Source organism: Girardinichthys multiradiatus, chromosome 2, assembly GCF_021462225.1.
Source record: "Girardinichthys multiradiatus isolate DD_20200921_A chromosome 2, DD_fGirMul_XY1, whole genome shotgun sequence".
NCBI lineage: Eukaryota > Metazoa > Chordata > Actinopteri > Cyprinodontiformes > Goodeidae > Girardinichthys > Girardinichthys multiradiatus.
In genome coordinates, this window is record NC_061795.1 from 30044817 (window position 1) to 30065134 (window position 20318).

The 20318-nt window shown below is 41.7% G+C and overlaps 2 protein-coding genes and 1 long non-coding RNA gene across 6 annotated transcripts; 1 reads left to right on the top strand and 2 right to left on the bottom strand.

The window, feature by feature from the left end:
* Positions 1-490: 490 nt before the first annotated feature.
* LOC124860185 lies at positions 491-4636 on the bottom strand. Its single transcript, XR_007036290.1, has 2 exons — positions 4490-4636; positions 491-4312 (listed from the first exon to the last, which is right to left on the bottom strand). It is a non-coding gene; the product is annotated as an uncharacterized LOC124860185 (long non-coding RNA).
* A 3658-nt stretch (positions 4637-8294) lies between these two features.
* On the top strand, positions 8295-16315 carry si:ch1073-390k14.1 (deoxyribodipyrimidine photo-lyase). Of its 4 annotated transcripts, XM_047353128.1 has the most exons (10): positions 8295-8626; positions 9959-10604; positions 10718-10818; positions 10945-11029; positions 11124-11296; positions 13007-13091; positions 13185-13417; positions 13515-13709; positions 13999-14224; positions 14320-16315. In XM_047353128.1, exons 1-10 carry the CDS (start codon positions 8396-8398, stop codon positions 14862-14864), a joined length of 2520 nt encoding a protein of 839 aa, XP_047209084.1. In that variant the 5' UTR covers positions 8295-8395; the 3' UTR covers positions 14865-16315. The 4 variants fall into 4 exon arrangements, with proteins under 4 accessions (XP_047209084.1, XP_047209068.1, XP_047209077.1 ...); XM_047353112.1 differs by having other exon boundaries at positions 10718-11029; XM_047353121.1 differs by having other exon boundaries at positions 8295-8617; positions 10718-11029.
* LOC124860154 (glycine cleavage system H protein, mitochondrial-like) lies at positions 16312-19770 on the bottom strand. The gene is made up of 5 exons (XM_047353175.1): positions 19589-19770; positions 19356-19438; positions 19201-19264; positions 18063-18194; positions 16312-16854 (listed from the first exon to the last, which is right to left on the bottom strand). Exons 1-5 carry the CDS (start codon positions 19737-19739, stop codon positions 16757-16759), a joined length of 528 nt encoding a protein of 175 aa, XP_047209131.1. The 5' UTR covers positions 19740-19770; the 3' UTR covers positions 16312-16756.
* Positions 19771-20318: the final 548 nt, after the last annotated feature.

The following is a 20318-nucleotide window of genomic DNA, read 5'->3' on the forward strand; positions in this document are numbered from 1 at the left end:
CACCAACTGAAGTTGGGAATTTTCTCACTTTTACCAATTCCTGGATCGATCCCTGGACCGGACCAGCAGTGTGAATGCACCCTTAGTTTAACTTAGAAAGGTCATGTTATGAATGTTGTTCTATGCAATGGTATCAGCTCTCTTATGGATCTTTTATGCTGTGTGTTCGGTATTGGGGTACATCTGGCTGGAAAGCATTTGGCGTGCAATTATGTGTGTGTGCTAAGTGCGGAAGGTGTTTGGTGAATGGAGCCTTGACCTCTAGGGTCACTTCATTAATTACATCTCTGACATTCAGCCAGATGAGTTTCCTTTGTGACTAAATGATATGATGAATATTAATGACCTCAGATGAATTACATTGCTGCTCCTGCTGCTGATGATGATAATGTGTTTTATGACTCTGGGAGAGAAGGGAGAAAAACTGCATACTGCAGCACCTTTAGGACAAACTGATATTCATATGAAACATTCCAAAGAGCACAATGTATTCAGGTGAATAAGACTTTATTATTTTCTTCTTTCTCATGAGAAACTTTCCTTTCCAGCAGCACTGGAATTTTCTCTGTCCCATTCTAGTCAAACCCAAACTAGTATCTGACTCTTATTCTCTTGCAAGAGGGCTATTCATTTTGCCGCTACACAGAAATGCAACAGCGGAAAATGTAACCGTGAAGCTGTTATGATCTCATTTTGGCTGCAGGGAGGGGAGACAAAACGGATACATGTGGAGAACAAAAGCAAAGCAAACACACATGAGGGCTTTGAGATAGCTTCGTATTGGATGATAGCCATCTTAGAAAGTCATCGTGATAAACTGATCCCCCACCATTTCTCCTTCTCCCTGTCCTCCCCTCTTAATCAAATGAGCACTGTGCAGCTGGTGGGGTTGCAGCAAAAAAGGGGGTACAAGTGCATGTGTGTGCGTGGAGCGTAGGTTGTAGTGGTGGTGGTGGGGAGGTGCTTTGAGGGACGGCGTGAAATTATTGCCTGCTGTTGTATATGTGTCGCTGGGGGTAGTGGAGTAGAATAGGGGGTTGGGGCTGCGGAGCTGAGGTGGGGGGGGGGGGGGGGGGGGGGGGGTAGGTAATGTCATTGCCTGCTGGTGTATCTGTAGTGGGGGCTCATTTAGATTTAGATTGGTTATGTGAGGAGAGAGCTTGAAAGGCCAGCTCATGTTTATGCATGAATCCCAAAGCATGCTGCGGTGGTGGAGCCCCGACTTAAAGAGACAGAGCTCAAATGCAGTTGCTCATCCAGACACACCTTCTGCTTCTGAGGATAAGCTTTCATTTGAAGCTACACTGTGCTTTCAGATAGATTTTAATAAGCGTGCAGGTGTTAGGGCTGTTTGTGACATTTTTTTTTTGCCCATTCTTTCTTACATATCTGCCCTTTTAATCGAAACAAAATAAAAATTTAGGCTGTAATAAAAGTCAGCATCACCACCTACCGCCTGTATTCGTTGCAGACTATCGCCCTGGTGTCTCCCACAGCTGATACATAGCTTGCCACGTTACACTTACTCATACCCCAATAGTAATCAGTAAATGTCTTTGCAGAAGAGTTTGTTCAGCACTTCATCAGGTATGAAGTGGTTTTTATTTGGAAATGTGGTCCCTATCCATCTTATAAATGACTTTTTAATGGCCGTCACACCATCCTAATCCATCATGTTGTAGAGCTAGCCTGCAAGCTCAAATACACTATTTATACCCTCCATTCTGCCTTTAAACTGACACTGCACCTATGTGGAAATAAAAAAGATTTGTTTTTTTTATATGTTTTTATTTTTTATTTCTAGTCCTCCTTTACTAATCTGTCAGTTGTTTGTAAACTACACTGGTCCCTCTCTAAAGTGGTGCAGGATAACTTGCTACATCTTATTATTGTGGCACAGTTTGTGACCCTTTGCCATGGCCCCATCCACACTGCCTCTAAACCAACCCCCGCCCCATTATCCCACTGGCGAGCAGCCGCAGAACTTTACATCTATAATGAGATACAAATACGCATCAGCAGGAGAGTGTCTATGCCACGCGTCTCTGTGTGAATATTACTCACACTTATTAGCTGGATTATGTTAATCTTTACACTCTCTGCTCACAGACAACAGACCTTCCATGATATTGGGCATGGGGTGTGGGGGTGGTCTTGGCGCGTGTTGTCGTGTCTTTACATGTGTGCAGGACTGTATGTGTGAGAGAGTGATTGCCATGTTGCCAAACTGATCTCCATACAAAAAGGGCGGTCTAATTATATCACTTATGCAAATTAGGAATGCACACTGGTCTCTGCAGACAAACCTTACTTTGACATCTTATCACTACAGTCAGAAAGAAACAGTGTAATGTCAACATCAGTCACAGCTTTTACATGATACACAGTATTTGCACTGTAGCATACTGGAAAGAAGGAAAAGACTGGTCAAGCTTCCAGAGGATCATAGCCCACTCTCATTGACTGTTATTGGAAAGTGTCCAAGTGCATATCCTCTGATTAGTCCTTTTTCAGACTGATACATTGATAGTATCCCTGCTGGCATGATTGATTGAGTCTGACACATTTTAATTATGCCCAAATTAAATGAATTGGCTGACAGACTATAAAACATTGCAGTTTAATAACGAGCCCCTCCATTTTTCTTTTTTTTAACCCCCTTCCTTCTTCCAATCCCATTTTAGCGGCCCACACCAAATAACCTCTCTCCATTTAATGATATGCAAATGAATTTTCATGAACCCCATGATCCTATGTGATGATTAAACTGAGATGACATTAGCTGCCATGCTGCTGCCACTGTCAGTGTTTCTGTCTGCCTCCTTTTCTTTCCGCTATCTCTACCATCTCCCTCCGCATCCAGCCAACTGGTGATATTAAGAGGTTCATTGTCATGATTCCCTTGAGAATTTTCTTTGTGAGAGATGACATTCTGAATATCCAGTGTTATTTCAGGGATGTTTTCCCCGTGGCAGCAGCTATGAAGCGTCATTGCGTGAGGTGTTTGCTCTCAGACAACATGTGGTCGTAGCATGAGCACTGAAGACATCCATGTTACAACAATACACAACTACTGCAACGCAGTGACATGAAAAGAACATTTTGGTAGCCTTCCACATCTCGTTTTCCATTTTCAGCTTTCTACCTCTATCATTCCATTTCAGCCTGTATCCAGCTCCACCTCCGCTGTCGTTTATTGTACTCCATTTGCATAATGAAGCCAGGGCTTAATTAAGATCCCACTGGAGTCTGGAGCCAAGGATGAAGAAAAGGTGGATCGAGGAAGAGGGGAGGGAGGTGGGGGCTGGGATCAAGCGTTCCTTGGCTTATCCGCACGTGTCCTAATAGGAGCCACAATTTGCGGGGGGGGGGGGGGCTTGACGAGCGATTAAATCGCTAATTATGATCGGCTGTTAGAATTAGTGTGCGGCTGTTAATTAGCTGCAGATGAGATGCCCAGACTGTTGCCCGCCCCTGAACACTCCAGCAGCACCCTCCCTGGATGGCAGTGGAGAAACACAGCTTGACACCTTGGAGATGATGCCAACACATACCTCCCTTTAACAAGTATAGCATTCTGAGGGGATTTCCCTTTTAAGAACCCATGTGTGCAAGTGCAGGAAAGAGGCACTTCATCATCTCTGTCGACCAGCTCCCACTGTTCTTCGTTAAGCACAAAATTCTTCCGCATCTTTTACTTCTGTTGCTCATTATTTCTCTTCCACCACAAGGAAAAATGGTACAGTCACTCCTCTTCATTCCTTGTAATGTCCTGAAACTATCCTTTCAGTGTAACAACTGACACAAGGTCGAGTTGGCATGAAGGCAATGGGCGTCTTGACCTAAAGGCTGCATTTGTGAGTTTAGTTATAAGATGTTGTTACTATTTTGGGGTACTGTTCTCCAACTGCTTGTATGGTTTTTGATTGCGCCTGTAAATGCCACACAGTTTTCGTTTGGCATGATGCCATCCATGGTTGTAGCCTTTCCCTTCAGGGGATGTCTTCGCCAAAAATGTTCTGCGCAACATACGGATGTTTCTGTTTACAACTGTGTTGCCTTGGCAGCATGCCACCTTTCTTTCTTTGCCTCGCTGCCCCTCCAAAAATGCCATTGCAATCGCTGGCAATCGTTGCCCGGGCACTTCTTCTTGGCTTTGTTCGTGCAAACAAACAGCAATTAGAGGCAAATCCTCTGTGGTGAGTCCCTTTGTCTTTGACTGCAACGATTCTCCATTTGCCATCTGCTTTAAGGGCTTCGAGTATGCCACGAAGACAAACTGGCACACTGCCCGCTGGCTGGCACACTGCGGCTGGTAGAGAGAAGGAATGATAAGTCAAAAAGATCATAGTATTTTCAGAATCTATTGTACATCTCAAAACCGATGGTCACTTTAAAAGAATCATCCATTTACATCTGCAGCATCCTTTTTTGCGTTCGTCATTCATTCACATCTGAGTCATCCTCTGTATCATGGTATCTCACTTACTTCAATGCTCTGCTTTATCCGCGTCTTTTCCATATCTTCCTTTTCTCTGCCCGGTTTCCCGTTCATGACGCCCCACTCTGCCTGTGCCAAGGTGGCATCATAGAAGCAGTGTGAAGGTCTGTTTCTCTTCGTCTTTCACTCTTATTCTCCTCGCCCCTTCGCCCATGCCCATGCCCGCCCCTGCTTCAGTCCTGACTGGATGGCACCGTGCCAACCTGCCACCGCCATCGCTCTCATTTGTAGCTCATTCTTCTGTTGCCCTTCCCCCTTTCTCTACATTTCCATCCCACTTTCTTCTGCTAATTTCATTTATTGACTTTTTAAATCGTTAACTTTCTTAGATTATTACGGCACACCAAAAGCCAACATCACTTCACTGACGCATTTGGAACTTTTCTTTCCTCATAGGACCAACACAAATCATCAGTCTCGATTGTCAGCTGTAGTATTATTTTAGCACCTAAAGGAAAGATCTCGGTAGCTGGCCTGCAGGTAATTACAGCTGGGGTTACTTATTCCACTGAGACAAGAAAAAGACAACCAGAGCCCCAAGTTTGGTGAAGGCTGTGTTGTTTTAATTAACTTTTACCAACCACCCCCACCCCCCCCTCTCCCTGCTTCATTTCACGTCTCTAAGAGCCCTGAGTAGGTTGTGCTCGGTCCCACTGTACGGCATTATGATTGATGCGATTATCAGTAAAATTGATTGTGTACCATTGACCTCACCCACTTTACCAAGATGACCTATGATCCTTTGCCCCCCTCCCCCCCTCCACTCTTTAAATTCTGTTGTGTCAAACAAAAGCTGCCAGTGGTGGTGAAGCTATTAAGCAAATACTCTCATTATAACACAAAACATAATGAATATGTAAATGATGTGTGTAATTTATGCATGAAGGGAGACCCTTCTGCTTTATTCCAGCCGCCATTGTGTTCCCCCATTTAAATCGACTTTTCCTTAAAAATTCACACTCTTATTCCAATTTTCCTCCTTTCTTAGACCTCATCCTGGGAATGAATCTATGGGGAACCACTGGAGGTTTTAGTCTTTTTTTAACACATTTCTCAAGGCTGTTAACTAGGGTGTCTAGTTTTTTATATTGTCTCTGAGTCAAACAATTTTTCTCTGTTTTCCTCTTTTAGCTCACAATGCATTCTCTGCAAAAACAAACCTGGGGGTGATGCATTAAACCAACAACTTTGTGTTAGGACAAGGATTTTTTCCCTTGAAATATTAATGGTTGAAATAAATAAAAAAACACAACAACATTGTGTTGTAGTTCACATCTGCACTTCCATTTGCCCCCATGTGATGATCTTATTGAGTGGTCCAAACCGTGTGGCATGTCCTGATAGACAGAGAGTAGGCTTCTCCTGTCTAGGATAAACACCTATAATACTCCAGCTCCCTTGGCAATCACCATAGCAACAAACCACGGTACTCACGTGAGTTGCATAATAAGATGTTCCCCAAGACCGAGGACCCTAAAGCAGAGACAAACTAGACACCTGCAGCGATGGATGTGAATATGAAAATACCCAATTCGAAACTATAAGCCAAATTCAATTCAGATCCGACTACTTATCGATAATCTCGAGACACTTCATGCACCTTTTTCCGTCTCTCCAGTTCTAACAGGTGCTGATGAGCTGCAGTCAATGATTGTAATGAGCTATCGATCACCGTGGGAAAACACAGGGACAGAGAGGGGTGAGGGAGGCAGGGGAAACAAGAGGACATACAGAGAGACTGCAAGAAAATAAAATTAAAAGTGCTAAAAGCTCCCCCCGATAGAATATCAATACTTGCTTCAATCAAGCCCGCATATTCTTTTGTTGTAGGTTATGTTCTTTTGTTGGAAGTTATGGGACAGTGCTTTCTACAAAGAGCAGATGAGGGAGACTCAGAGCAGCTTGTGGCTTGCTGATTTAAAGACCATGCAGACATGCTTGTCATGACCGACTCCAGATGCCAGTGAAGGCACCGACGCAGTATCTCTATTTTCCTCTTCTTTTTTTATGTGTGTATGAGGTGAGTGGAAGGCAGACAGCTTTAAGGGAGGGGGAGGTGCGTTTGCGTGTGTCTGTGTGTGCGTGAGTCGTGTGTGTGTCGGCTGGCGTTTCAGATAATGAAATGCAGCAGGGAACAAAGAGCTGGGGGCCCTATTCTCTGTGCGGCAGCTTCATTTTCACTCCCGTCAGTCTATGATTCTTCCATAGCTTCTTTATTGTGTACTTGTAAGTGTGTGAGTGTGTGTTTATGTTTATAAGACCTGCTTCTGTTGTGTGCATGTGTGTCCCCCACCCTGCTCTTCCTGTTAGCATTCTGCATGGCAGATTCCCCTAATGTAATAACTGTGTCTGCATGTCTAATTTACAGCAGGAGAGAGTAAATAGCCTGTGGTTAATTACAGTACGTGTGTGTGTGTGTGTGTGTGTATACGTGTGTGTCAACATGCGCGTGGGTGTGTCAGGATGATTTATGAGTTGCAAATAGCTACACCACTGCCCCGTTTCTCCTCACTTAGTTTTTAATCTGTCTTTCCATTAATTTTCCTGGAGATGTTATTATGGTTTTATAACAGTGTGCAGAAGGATGCACATGTGGATGCACATGTGTGTTAATGAGACAAAGGTGAAGACATTTTGTGAGCATTCCAGCCTTACATGGGGTTTGCACTTCCTACATTTTGTTTCCTTCTCTCCATTTGCCTTTTCTTTTTCTCTGGTGCTTTATTCACTCTCTTCATTGAGAGTTGCGACGAACACAGATCTTTATTGACAGTACACGGTGGAACATGGAAACAGCAGGTCAATCCGTTTAGCCCAAGGGCCGATACACCAATTCACCAATTTGTCAGTGTTAGTTTGAGGGAGAAAAGCAGCTAATCTCTCCTCTCTACTCTCTATTGATCACACACTTAGACTCCACTTCTCTGTCTAAACACTATTGATTCTCCCTCTCTCTCAATCTCTTTCCCTTCTTCTTCTCTTTCTGGATTGCCTTCCTCACATACCAGAGCTCTCGTCACTACTCTTCATGAAGAAGTAAAAAAAAAAAAATACAGCAGGGCCTTGGTGTTGAAGTCTGAGGTCAATTTCTGATAGTGTTTATCATCTAATCCATGCATTGTTTTTTACCATTTGGTCCACAAGTGTTGCAAAGCACCATCCCCTGCTGCGTATGTTCAAAATTTGCACGTTGTCTCATTAGAAAAATCAATTACTCAGCGACCCTTAAACAGCAGGGAATACAGAACATGATTAAAAATTCACTGCTGGGTACACTGTCTCCTGGCTTCGTGTTTTTTTTTTTTTTTTTTTCTTGCTCTCTCATCACAGGGTGCATATTGAAAAAGGAACAGATTGTTGTCAAGATGAAAGCTTCGCAAAATAATAAAATAAAATACAAAGCAGATGACCTCACACCACCTTTACTTTCATCAGCTCTGTGTTTCATTCGGTTTCGGTTTCTGGAGCCCCCAGATGAACCTTCTGCCTAATTTGTTAAATTAAGTAGTTTTACCTTTGATAAAAGGCTGAAGCACAAAGGAAGTCTCATATATGCTGCAGACACTGACATTTCTAAAGCATGAATTAATCTATGCGGCTCTACCTTCTATCTAATTAATGAAATGTAAACAAGGAATCCCAGCTGTTATTCACATAATTAAAACCAGCAAAGCAGACTCATTTGTCTATTTCTGTCCGCTTTTCGTTACGTTTTTGCTCCCCCTACTGGAGAGGTTGACTTATTACAACGATTATAAAACATGGGTTTTGTAACTAGGTAAGTCAGCTGGTGTTTGGTAACCGGTTGGGGTGGCTGAGAACGTAATGTTCGCCTTTAACAATTTATTATAATAAACTTTTACTTATAGTTTACTAATACTTTTTACATTTAGGATGTCTCCCTCAGCTGACGGTAACCAAGCTACGGTGAGACAGATGTTAAGGGAAGTGCTGGTGAGTCGGGAAGATCCGGAGGGCTTCTTCGCGAAGTGCGTGTCCGTCCTGGGGCACCAAGAGACCCGCACACAGTTTCTGTCCATCATCAAGCCGCTGTCCACCGCCAACACCCGGTTGTACTCCGTCCTCAGCTCCCTCTACCAGGAATATTTCTCACAGGTCAGCGAGGTAAAATACCACTTTATTAATTATATCTTCACTTTAAAGGCAGGTAACTATAGTAAAATTTGGGTTAAAAGAATGAACACTAACTAAGGCTTTGGTTATGAACACCTGTACAGCCGCATAAGTTTCATATTTTCTCACGTTACAACCACAAACCTCAACGTATTGGGACGTTAGGTTAGAGCCCCCTCAGCACCAGATGCGTCCCGACATTCTTTGCGGTCAACCAAAATTAAGGAACGGATTTAATGAACACCTACCATTAATTCATCATTACAGTATTTTGTACTTCAACACAAAGTAATGAATAATGGAAGTAGAAAGAAAATTATACATTATTTTAAACTTTCAATGTGGGTTTATAAATGAAAATCTGAAAATTGTGGTGTGCCTTTGCATTCAGCCCCCACCAGTAAGTATTTTTCAGAACCTGTTTCATGGTATGTTCTTCTACCAGGGTTGATTCAGATTGTCCTGCATGAGCTGTGGATCATGAGCTGAAGCTCATGCAGAGTTATCATGTGCCTTTTCTGTCCTGATAGGTTTGCATTTGCAGTTGTGCAACTGTTCAGATTGTAGTATTGTTTTTTTTTAAGTTCTGCTTTAACTTCGCCACTTCATCCCTGACCTGTCTGAAGTGTTCCTTGGTTTTCGTGATGCAAAAAGCTCTCTAATGTTCTCAAACAATCCTCTGAGGCTGTCACAGAGCAGCTGAATTTATAATGAGGTTAAATTACACAACAGTTTACCTCCATTTACTATAGCCTCTCTTTATTTAGGGCTATCATGGTAAAAAGGGGTGAAATAACACTTATGGAATCCTCAGATTTTTATTTGTAGCAAATTCTGAAAACACCTGCGTTTTTTTCCCCCACTCAACAGTTATACGCTGTTGGTCTATCTAATAAATTTAGCAGCTCATCAAAAACATAATTATACACACGTTACCTATTTTTGTGTGTATCATGATGATATCTTTCTTTTTTGTGGGAGCAGCTGCTATCAAAGTTTTTAAGATGTTTTTGGCAGAACAGAATCTAAACATCATTTGGTTCTGAGAGCAAAAATGTCTGTTTGTGCAACGATCAACATTTTGAACTTGCTTAAATAAGGTACAGTGTTTGTAGGCCTTTATAAAGAACATAAAACATCTCAGGCTTTATAAACCTTCTGCCACGATTTGAATTAGTTGTTTGTTTGGTAGCGCAGATCCTCCTTAATGCAATTATAGTTGAAAACTTACTTTCCAATTTAAAGAAAAACCCATTTTGTTTAGAAAAATGAAGAAGTGGTAACTTAGAAAATTGTAATTTTCTATCATTTTTCTGGACTTAGGACAGTGAGCTGGAACTTGCTTTGGCTCTCTCTCTTCTGGAAATGGAAGATCACCAGACGTCAACCCCTAACCAACTGCCCCACCAGCCTGGAGTCAGAGACAATCAAAGCAGTGTTCTTCTTAATTCAAAACCAAAGTCTCAGGGAAAAAATTGCACCCAACAAGAAGATGCACCTGGCAGAGGAAAAAACGACCTCCCAGCACAGTCAAGATCCAGAAGTAAGGAAACCTTCCCAGAGGCAGAGGCTCATAAAAGTTTGCATATTGAAAGTGGTGATAACCAATCACTTGGAACAAGTCAGACTCTTTATGTTCCAGTATCATCTGCCTCGTTTACCATTCCAAACACAGCACCTATATGTGAGCAAAACATGAAGGAAGGAGATGTGAATTTATCAGTGAAACCAAGACATCCTAAAAATAGGCGGCAGCGGCGAAAAGCGGCTATACAACAGATTGTAGGTTTAACCCGTTCTCCATCAGCACCACCACCTGTTTTACTTTGGTTCAGGAGAGATCTTAGACTTTGTGACAACCCTGCTCTCATCAGATCTCTGGAGCTAGGTGCACCTGTCATCCCTGTCTTTATTTGGAGTCCTGAAGAGGAGGAGGGTCCAGGGGTCACTGTGGCAATGGGGGGAGCTTGTAAGTTGCCCTAAGACTAAAAAATATTGTTCTGAAAACTTTTACACAGCTAAATGTTCATAAAATCTTAATCTCCAATATATTTACTTACCGGGTATCCTGTCATTAAACAGGTAAATACTGGCTTCATCAGGCTTTGTCTTGCTTTTGTGCATCCCTGGAGAGGATCGGCAGTCATCTCGTCTTCCTCAAGGCCAGCGGAGAGGGGAACGAGGTTGGATCTTCTCTGCAAACACTGAAAGTGTTAGCAAAGGAGACCGGGGCACAAACTTTGATGGCTAATGCTTTGTATGAACCATGGCTGAAGGAGAGGGATGATGTGGTCTTCTCATCCCTGCAGAAAGAAGGCTTTGAATGCAAGATGTTTCACTCGTACTGTCTCAGAAATCCTTTTTCTGTCAGCACGGAGGGTGTGGGACTCAGAGGTTTGTCATGACAAAATAGTTGTTGGCTTTTAACGGTAAAATAAAATGTGAACATTTTTGTGAGGCTGTACTTATTTTTCCCTGTGATGTATAGGAATAGGTTCAGTGTCTCATTTCATGAGCTGCTGCAGACAGAACCCAGGGGCTGCTGTAGGGGTTCCCCTGGACCCACCAGTGTCTCTTCCCTCACCTGCCCATTGGCCACAAGGGGTCCCTTTGAATGCACTCGGCCTCGCACTCATGCCACGCAGGAAGGATGGCACAATTGTGAGTGGGAACATGGGAAAGGTCACCAAAGGCTAACTAACGTGTTAACAATTCATTTAAATATATTAAATATATTTGTATTTGTACTTTTTTACGTTTGGTCGTGTTATAAAGAGCAGATTCAGTGTTTTCTACTGGGATTTTATGTGATTGACCAACACAAATGAGTGCATAACTGTTAAGTGCAAAAACAATTATGATGTTATTGTTTTTTTCAAAAATAATCTGGAAAATGTTGCTTGCATTTAAATTCAGCCTTTCTGAGTCGAGTATTATTTAGAACCACCTTTTTCTGCAGAAAAAGTTTGAGAGTATATCTCTACTAGCTTTGCACACCTAGAGACTGACATTTTTGCTGAGGTCTGAACTTTGACTGAACCGTTTCAAGACATAAACATCTGTTGATCTTAACCCTCCCCTTATAGCTCTGGCAGCATGTTCAGTGTTTCGGTTGTGGTGATTATTATTAAGTCTTTTGCAACCTTTAACAGGTTTCACTTAAGTATTACTGTGTTTAGCCACATCCATCTTTTCATCATCTCTGACCATTTCCCACAGCATGATGTTACCACCACCATGTTTTAACATGGCAATGATGATGATGTGTTTAGGATAATGTGCAGTGTTAGTTTTCTGTCACACATAGGGTTTTGCATGTTGGCCACAAAGTTCATCCAACTAGAGCATTTTTACACATACACACGTTTGCTGTGCCTCCTGCATGGCTTGTGGCAAACTGCAAATAGAACCTGTCACCACTGTCTTTCAACAATGGCTGTCTTCTTGTCAGTCTTCCATTATGGCGAGATGTGTGGAGTCCACGACTTATTGTTGTCCTGTTAAGCACTCCAGAGTTACCAGGGGCCTCCCGGCTGCTTCTCTTATTAATGCTTTCCTTGCGCAGCCACTCTGTCTTGGGAGCTTTGCAGATGTGCCATACCATTTGCATTTTCAGATGATGAATTGAACTGTGCTTGCTTGTTGAGATATTTTAAAGATTGGCAAATGTAGTTTAAATCCTAACCGTCCTTCAAACGTCTGCTGTTCACCATGCTGATAATTGGTCACTAATGTTCTCTAACAAACCTCTGAAGCCATCACAAAACAGCTGGATTTATGCTGAGATTAAAAGACACACTGGTGGACTCTATTTATTAAGTGACTTCCATGGGCGACTGTGGCGATGGTGGTAGGGGTTCATCCTATAACTGGGGGGTTGCCGGTTCAAACCCCTGCTCTGTCTGTCTCAGTGATTGTGTGGCAAGACACTTCACCTGCCTTGCCTGCTGATGGTTTTCAGAGGGCTCGGTGGCGCCGATTGTATGGCAGCCTTGCTTCTGTCAGTCTGCCGCAGGGCAGCTGTGGCTACATTGCAACCTACCACTGTGAATGGGTGGATGACTGATTGTAGTGCAAAGCACTTTGGGGCCCCCAGGCTTATATAAGTACACGCCATTTACCATTCTTAAGGCAATTGGTTGCACTGGAGTTTATTTAGGGGTATTAAAGTAAAGGGGGCTGAATCAAATGCAAACCACACTTTCTAGATTTCATAATGTTATTTGTGGAAAAATATTGGAAAGCCTGTACCATTTTCCTACTGCTTTAAATATACGTACTACATTGAGGTTTGCAGCTATAATGTGACATAATGTAAAGGAGCTCAAGGAGTAGTTTATCTCCTTCATTGTTGTTTATTGTTGCATTCAGATTGACTGGGCAGCAAACATTCGCAAGTCCTGGGACATTAGTGAAGATGGAGCACACGCCCGACTGGAAGCCTTTCTCCATGATGGTGAGCTCTCTCAGTGCACTTTGAACATAAATTGTATTGCAGTTTTATTCGAAAATGTATTAAACAGCTGCTGATTATTTCCTCAATTATCAGGCGTGTATAGGTATGAAAAAGAGTCAGGCAGGGCAGATGCTCCGAACACCAGCTGCCTGTCTCCCTACCTGCACGTTGGTCAGCTCAGTCCACGCTGGCTTCTGTGGGATGCCAAAGGAGCACGGTGTCGACCTCCCAAGTTCCAACGCAAACTGGCGTGGAGGGATTTGGCTTACTGGCAGCTGACACTGTTTCCTGACCTTCCTTGGGAATCCCTCAGACCTCCATACAAGGTTAAGATAGACTGTTGTTTTAGCACATTATCAAACTGGGCCAAGGCATGACTTGTGTATTAAATACAAAGAATTATTAATCTTCGGGTTTTTGCAGGCTTTGCGTTGGAGCATTGATCGCAGCCATCTGAAGGCTTGGCAGAAAGGTAAAACGGGCTACCCTCTGGTCGACGCAGCCATGAGGCAGCTGTGGCTGACGGGCTGGATGAACAACTACATGCGACATGTGGTGGCATCTTTTCTTATTGCATATCTCCATCTGCCATGGCAAGAGGGCTATCGCTGGTTCCAGGTAAGAATCTTGCACACAGAAGTGATCTCTCAGTTAGATCCCGATCAAGTTCCCCCAGTGGTGGAAACACAGTAACAAAAAAATATTGCTGTTTATACACCAAAGACAGCTGATGACCCTGAAGTTCGTACCTGACTTGTACCTTCTAACTTTGCACCTAAAATCAGTGTATTTTTATAAAACATTATGATGAAATAGGGACTCTCCAATCATACAAGAACTGCCACTTCTTACAGCTGCAGATAGTCTAAGACTTACTAAACTGTATCAAATATTAATTCATCCTTAGGACACCCTGGTGGATGCAGATGTTGCTATAGATGCTATGATGTGGCAGAATGGCGGCATGTGCGGCCTGGATCACTGGAACTTTGTCATGCATCCAGTTGATGCAGCGATGACCTGTGACCCGTATGGCAGCTATGTCAGGGAATGGTGTCCCGAGCTTGCAGATTTGCCAGATGAGCTCATTCACAAACCCTGGAAATGTCCTGCATCCATGCTTCGGAGAACAGGTGAGGAATATATTAAAAGTTTTCAGGTTCAGCAACTTCTGATTCAGGAGCCCTAACTCACCTTCACATTTACTGCACATCTGTTGCCTGTTTAGGTGTGGTGTTGGGCCAGACGTATCCTGAACGAATAGTTACCGATTTAGAGGAGCGGAGGAGCAAATCTCTACAAGATGTAGCTCTGGTGCGCAAGCAGTTTCCACAGTATGTTGACAAGCGCTCAGGCTGTGACTTGGTACCTTTGCCCAGACGCCTGGTGTCTGAGGCACTGGGTTTGTCCCATTGGGACGGGGTTGTGTTGACAGAAGAAAAACAGTTCCTGCTGCCAGTTATCACCCGCATGGAATTCAAACACCAGCTAGAAGACCCAGATGCAGACGCAGCGTCAAACCCTTACAACGCTGTCCTAAAAGGATACGTGAGCCGCAAGAGGGACGAGACCATCGCCTTCCTTAATGAGAGAGACTTTACGGCTAGTGTGATGTACGAGGGAACACAGAGACAGGAGAGGCTAGAAAAGGATTATCGCAGAATGGAGGGGCTCCATCCGTCTCCTTCCCCCCGCAGAAGGGTCAGAAGGACTCCAACAGCCAAGGACAAATTCTCTATTGTACCTAGTGGTGCCTTCACTTCAATGCGCTGAACCAGAGATCAGCAAGAAAAAACATAAAGGATCAAAGTTCTAAGATTGTAACATGTTTAAACACTGTAACCTAGAGATTTAGTTTACTTTGTTTGGTTTTTAAAAGGTTTATTGGGTGGTTTATTTTAATAGTGAACAGGTATCTCCAGATGTATCTCATGTTAAGAGCTTCCGTCAGTCTGTATTCACACAAACATGTTGGAGAAATATTATCTGCTGAGACAGCAGTAGCTCTACTTATTCTACTCCAAAATCCTGAATTTACAGCACCTTGCAAAAGAATTCATACTGATAAAACTTTTTTCACATTAAAACCACAAAGTTCACAGTACTTTATTGGAATTTTGTGATACATCAGCACAAAGTAGTGCATTAATCATAAGGTGAAAGGAAAATGATGCATAGTTTTAGAAATATTTCAGGAATAAATATCTGAGGTGTTGTGGATTGTTCTTCATCCCTCTGAATCAAAACTTTTTAGAACCATTTAAAGCTCAACATGTAATTTGTGGAAAGCTTTGCATATTAAGAGACTGAGATTTGAGCTCCTTGTAAAATAAGTGAACATGAATGTTTAGGTTGCCAGATTCTTAATTGGATTTAGGGTTGGACTTTGACTAGCCCATTTTAACATATGAATATGCTGTGATCTAATCCATTCCACTGCAGTTCTTGCTGTATATTTAGACTTATTGTTCTGGTACACCTCCGCCCACACTGAAGTCTATTGTAGCCTCCGACAGGTTTTCTTCCAGGACTAGCACTCACTTTCCCACCAATTCTAACCAGCTTCTCAGTCACTGCACCCATAGTATGAAGCTCCCGCCACCATTTTCCACCCCGAGGATGGTGTGTTGAGAGTGATGTACACTGTCCACCACACATAACATTGTTCATATTGACCAAAGTTCAGGTTTGGTCACATCACCTTCTTCCACCTGCTGCCTGGCTTTCTTTTCACCATTCTTCCATAAAGGCCATATTTTTGGAATGCACAACCATGTCCCCACCGGAGTTAAGAATCGCTGCTGCTCTTCCAAAGTTACCATGGCCCTCTTTGTTGCTTCTCTGATTAATGCTGGCCATGTACTGGTAGTTTGATGTTATGCCAGGAAGGTGAACAGTGCTGTGTGATATATTGAAAGCTTTTGACATCGTTTGATAAACAAATGGTAACTTTGCACTAAATAAAGATGGCAAAGCCTAGGACGCAGTTATGGGACAAAGTTTGAGATACATTTAGTATTTTTTCCTCTTTCTAGTGAAATCACAGGAAGAATTGGTTTTATATATGTATGCTTGTTATAATTTGATGTTGAAGTCTGGATATAATGAGTATTGAAGCCACAATGACAAATGAATATACTGTATATATATATAAACTATAAACTAATTATTTTATCTATAACATACAGTCTGTAAGAAGGGAAATAAATTTTGCACAAACTGAACATGTAAGGAAATGTTTATTTCTCTTTACACAGGCCCCATATCCACAGTGTAGACAAACCTGATTAACAATACCATAAAGAGCAAAGTGCTTTTTAAGTCTACGTATACTAGAGAAGAATTTCAGGTTTGATTGAAATTCTTGGAAGCTTTTCTACTGGCTTGGATTCATGTGTCGTGTTTAAAGATTTTGAAGTTGTAAGAAGTCAGGTTGTTTAGTCGGTGCAGACTGACGGGTCCCCTAAAGTCAGTCGTTTTCAGTAAGTCAAAACTTTCTAAAGTTTGCATTTCTACGGCCCAGGCAGATCAGCAGCACAGAGCTGTAAAGATTGGCTGCTGGATGCTAAGCACTAGGTTGGAACTCAGAGGCACATCAAGTGCATCTTCCTGCCAGTGGTGTTGGAAATAAAGCAGGAGCATAGAAATTGTTAAACAATCTCGGGCTAGTCCTCGATGGAGCGGATATATCTCTCATATGCCGTCTCATCCATCAGAGCGTCAAGCTCAGCAGGGTTTACAATAGTCATCTTCATCAGCCAACCTAAAAGGAAATCGGGGAAAGATGTGATTTAAGAATGAACAAGTTACAGAGTTGTTATCCAGCTCAATGAAATATTTCTTCATCATGCAAAACAGTAAAGCAGCCACTCAAGTGCTTTAATGCTGCATGAAAACTGACCCAAACATACAGTTCAAAAGAGCAAGAGAACTCAAGAAATCCTTCCTGAACACATGGGTTGCTGCGATCTCAACAGATCAGAGCCTGCACAGTTTCAGTTTGGGATAACATGTTAGGTATAAGGATGGATCAATTTGTTTAAAAGGCAGAAGATGTTTTGTTTCTGCATTTCCCAATAAGATCAATAAATATTGTTTGAGATTTACAGCAATGTACAGTATGATTTGTACGTGAAACTGGGTTAATTTAGACTTATGAGTACAAAAATGAACTTTTTAGACCAGCAAAGGTTTTGTTTTTTATTTTTAGTAAAATTATATGCTTGTACAACACTGCCCCCTAATGTCCAAAAACAGAATCCTGTAGCCTCTTAAAAAAAACAATATTTAGTAAAAACCAACCTGGACACCGCCCCTCACTCAATGGTCTGTCTTTATCTTTATTACTACCTTTGGGATCTCCTTCAACGCTGTTGGATAACCAAGAAGCTCACTGAAGGAATGAGTTTCATGTTGAATTCTGGGCAAAGCACTAATCAAAACTAAAACAGAGCTATTTTGGAAAATCTAAAATATGAAAGTTGCTTTGAGTTATTTCACAACTTTTTAATAGGCACATCATATTATATACTTTGCTTCATAGTTTTGATGTCATTGCTATGTATCTAAAATGTAGAAAGTAATAAAAATCAGGAACAGTCATTGAATTATTGAAAGGTGTGGAGGCTCATCTGTTCAGATGACATATTTCCACCAATCTTTGTTGTTTATTTCCACCAGTGTTATATTTTAACCAAATGCTCTTGTGTTTGGAATAGCTTATTTCACAGCAATGAATGGGTAACATTTTAGGAATAATACATACTGTATTAAAAAAAAAGAAGAAAGGGTAAATACTAGGAAAACTGTACAACTGAACATCTACTATATTTTTTTCAATGAACAGAAGAGGTTTTTCAAGTTCATAGACCTACTATAAACCAATTTTAGCTATTTGTTTAATCTCCCTTTTCACAGAGCTAATGGAGCCAACTAAATTGAAGGGCAGTAATAGTCTGAGAGCGTTCTCACCATCTTTGTAGCAGGACTTGTTGACCAAACCAGGGTTGTCGGCCAGCAGCGAGTTGACCTCTACAACTTCTCCGGTCAAAGGGGAGTAAAGCTCACTGGCTGCCTTGACACTTTCCAGAGCTCCAAACTCATCTGTGAGACAAAGTGTATACTTCAATCGATAGTTTTATTTTTAAAATATTATCTCTGCATATTAGTAATATTTTGCCTTCAAATCCCTGTGATTGGATGTTGACATCGATGTATGCCCAACTAGAGCTAAGACAGTAAGCAAAAACATGACGAATATGTATTTGCCATGCAGACAGTGTGGCCGGTTCAGCTGTAGTAGAATGTTGGTGCTGATTTACTGTGGACATTGATTTCATTGAAACACAGCATTTAACACTGATGCAGTATATATCTACAATGTGAAATTCGAACATAAAACCTGCCTCAATGTCTGACTCTGGATGCTAGGAACGAAACCAGGTGTCATAAAAGGTTTTCCATTTCAACCATAAGTCCATGGCTGGATCACCAGTATACGAGGTCACGTTTCCAGTATCGAAGGTCAAAATGCCACAATCCAACAGATAAGTCATTAATTCAATTCATATGCTCTAGCTCAAATAAAACTGTTTTAAATTACATTAAATAAAACAAATCTGTATTGATATGCATGTCAAGAATGTAAATACAAAATAAAAAATGTAACTAATCATGAATACATTTTTTTACTCAGATTCAAAATTATATAGATACACTGTATATAAATGATTTAAAGATACATGCTTCTATTTGAAACATACATTTCCGATTCTACTTAAACTAACAAATTTAAAGTTTTTAAGGACTTCACATATCCAGCTCTACCACTTTAGGCCGTTGATATATTTCAGATTTTAGCTAAACTAAACTCTTTACAAAACCTTTTTAAACTAGGTAGTTTGTTTTTTAGCAACTCGCTAGAAAAATCATCCCCTAACAGAAAATGATCTATTTTAGCATTTGGCTGCTCCTCTTAATAACGCAGTAACGTGATGCTGAAAAATAACGACGACTGCCAATCAAACAATCAGAAGCTTCACTGTTAAAGCTTCCCACTGTTTACAAATGCTGATATAACTAGGCTAAACCCATGTAGGAAACTCCATACCCTGCTGGGCAAGCTGTGTTCCCACCTCTGGTAGTCCACAGTAAACTACATCTCCCAAAGCCTCCTGTAAGTGATCGAAAACAAGGTCAAAGGTCACTGTGATATCATTTACTTCAGTGCATGTGAGAGTGTGTGTCTACAGGTTGGAAACTTACTTGTGCAAAGCTGCTGATGCCGACTGTACCTGTTCCGTTATCTTCTACTCGAACCCATTCGTGCTTGTCTGTGAATTTAAGTGCTGCAAGATAAAACAGACTCTGTAGTCTTTGGTGGATGTGATAACCACACATGTCGCAGAGCTGACATTCTACCATGCCCTTTTCCTCCTCCTGCTGCCATGAAGACTGCAGGCTAACATGCTACTCTAAACACATTCAGGACCAAATACCTGCTGATAATCGGCTCGAAGAAGCTATTGTTCTCCCATAATAAGGTGTGGGTGCCAGTCTCAGAGGAGAGAACAGCGCTGAGCGGGTAAGTAAAGGCGCAACTGTGGAAAAGCCGGAAGAAAACGAGCGAAACAAGCCATAGGCGGCCATCTCTGCCGCTAACTGATGAGCGAGAGGCTCGACTTATTCTGCGGTGGCTTTATAGGCGACAGGGGCACTTTGCTGCCATCTACTGGCCATGGTTGAGATGGAGGTTGAGCTAGAGGTGTGCTTCCAAACTGTTTTAAATATTTCGGCCGTCTCTTTTGCCATTTTTCTAAAGTCGTGTTATTTTAATACACCTAAAAAGTAAACGGACAACCGTATTTTGTTATTGTTTTAAATGCTGAAAATTTTCTGCATTTTCATGGGTTGCATTTTTTTCTATCTATAGTATTTTACGGTGTACATAATTGACGGATTCAAATCTGTAAAATGGCTGCAATATTTAAGAAAAAAAAAACTCTTTTACCACTATAATGAACACTTGTGGGTAAAATCAAATGCAAAGCAAGCACTCAAAGCCAGGGTTCATCATTGACTTGACTGGAATACGTATTTACAATTAACCATTTTCAATACCCACTTATTCCTTGCAGGGTCACAAGGGATTGGTGCCTATCTCAAACAGTCAATAGATGAGTGGTGAGACTGTCAGCTCAGAGCAAGGTCTCTGGATCAAATCTTTGT

Excerpts from the sequence above, each read along its gene's own strand:
- LOC124860154 (XM_047353175.1), bottom strand. The coding sequence starts at position 19,739 with ATGGCCGCCTATGGCTTGTTTCGCTCGTTTTCTTCCGGCTTTTCCACA. Across the intron at positions 19,265-19,355 it reads GCATCAGCAGCTTTGCACAA|GAGGCTTTGGGAGATGTAGT; the intron begins GTAAGTTTCCAA and ends GATCACTTACAG. Across the intron at positions 16,855-18,062 it reads CAAGTCCTGCTACAAAGATG|GTTGGCTGATGAAGATGACT; the intron begins GTGAGAACGCTC and ends ATTTCCTTTTAG.
- si:ch1073-390k14.1 (XM_047353112.1), top strand. The coding sequence starts at position 8,396 with ATGTCTCCCTCAGCTGACGGTAACCAAGCTACGGTGAGACAGATGTTA. Across the intron at positions 13,710-13,998 it reads AGGGCTATCGCTGGTTCCAG|GACACCCTGGTGGATGCAGA; the intron begins GTAAGAATCTTG and ends ATTCATCCTTAG. Across the intron at positions 14,225-14,319 it reads ATCCATGCTTCGGAGAACAG|GTGTGGTGTTGGGCCAGACG; the intron begins GTGAGGAATATA and ends TTGCCTGTTTAG.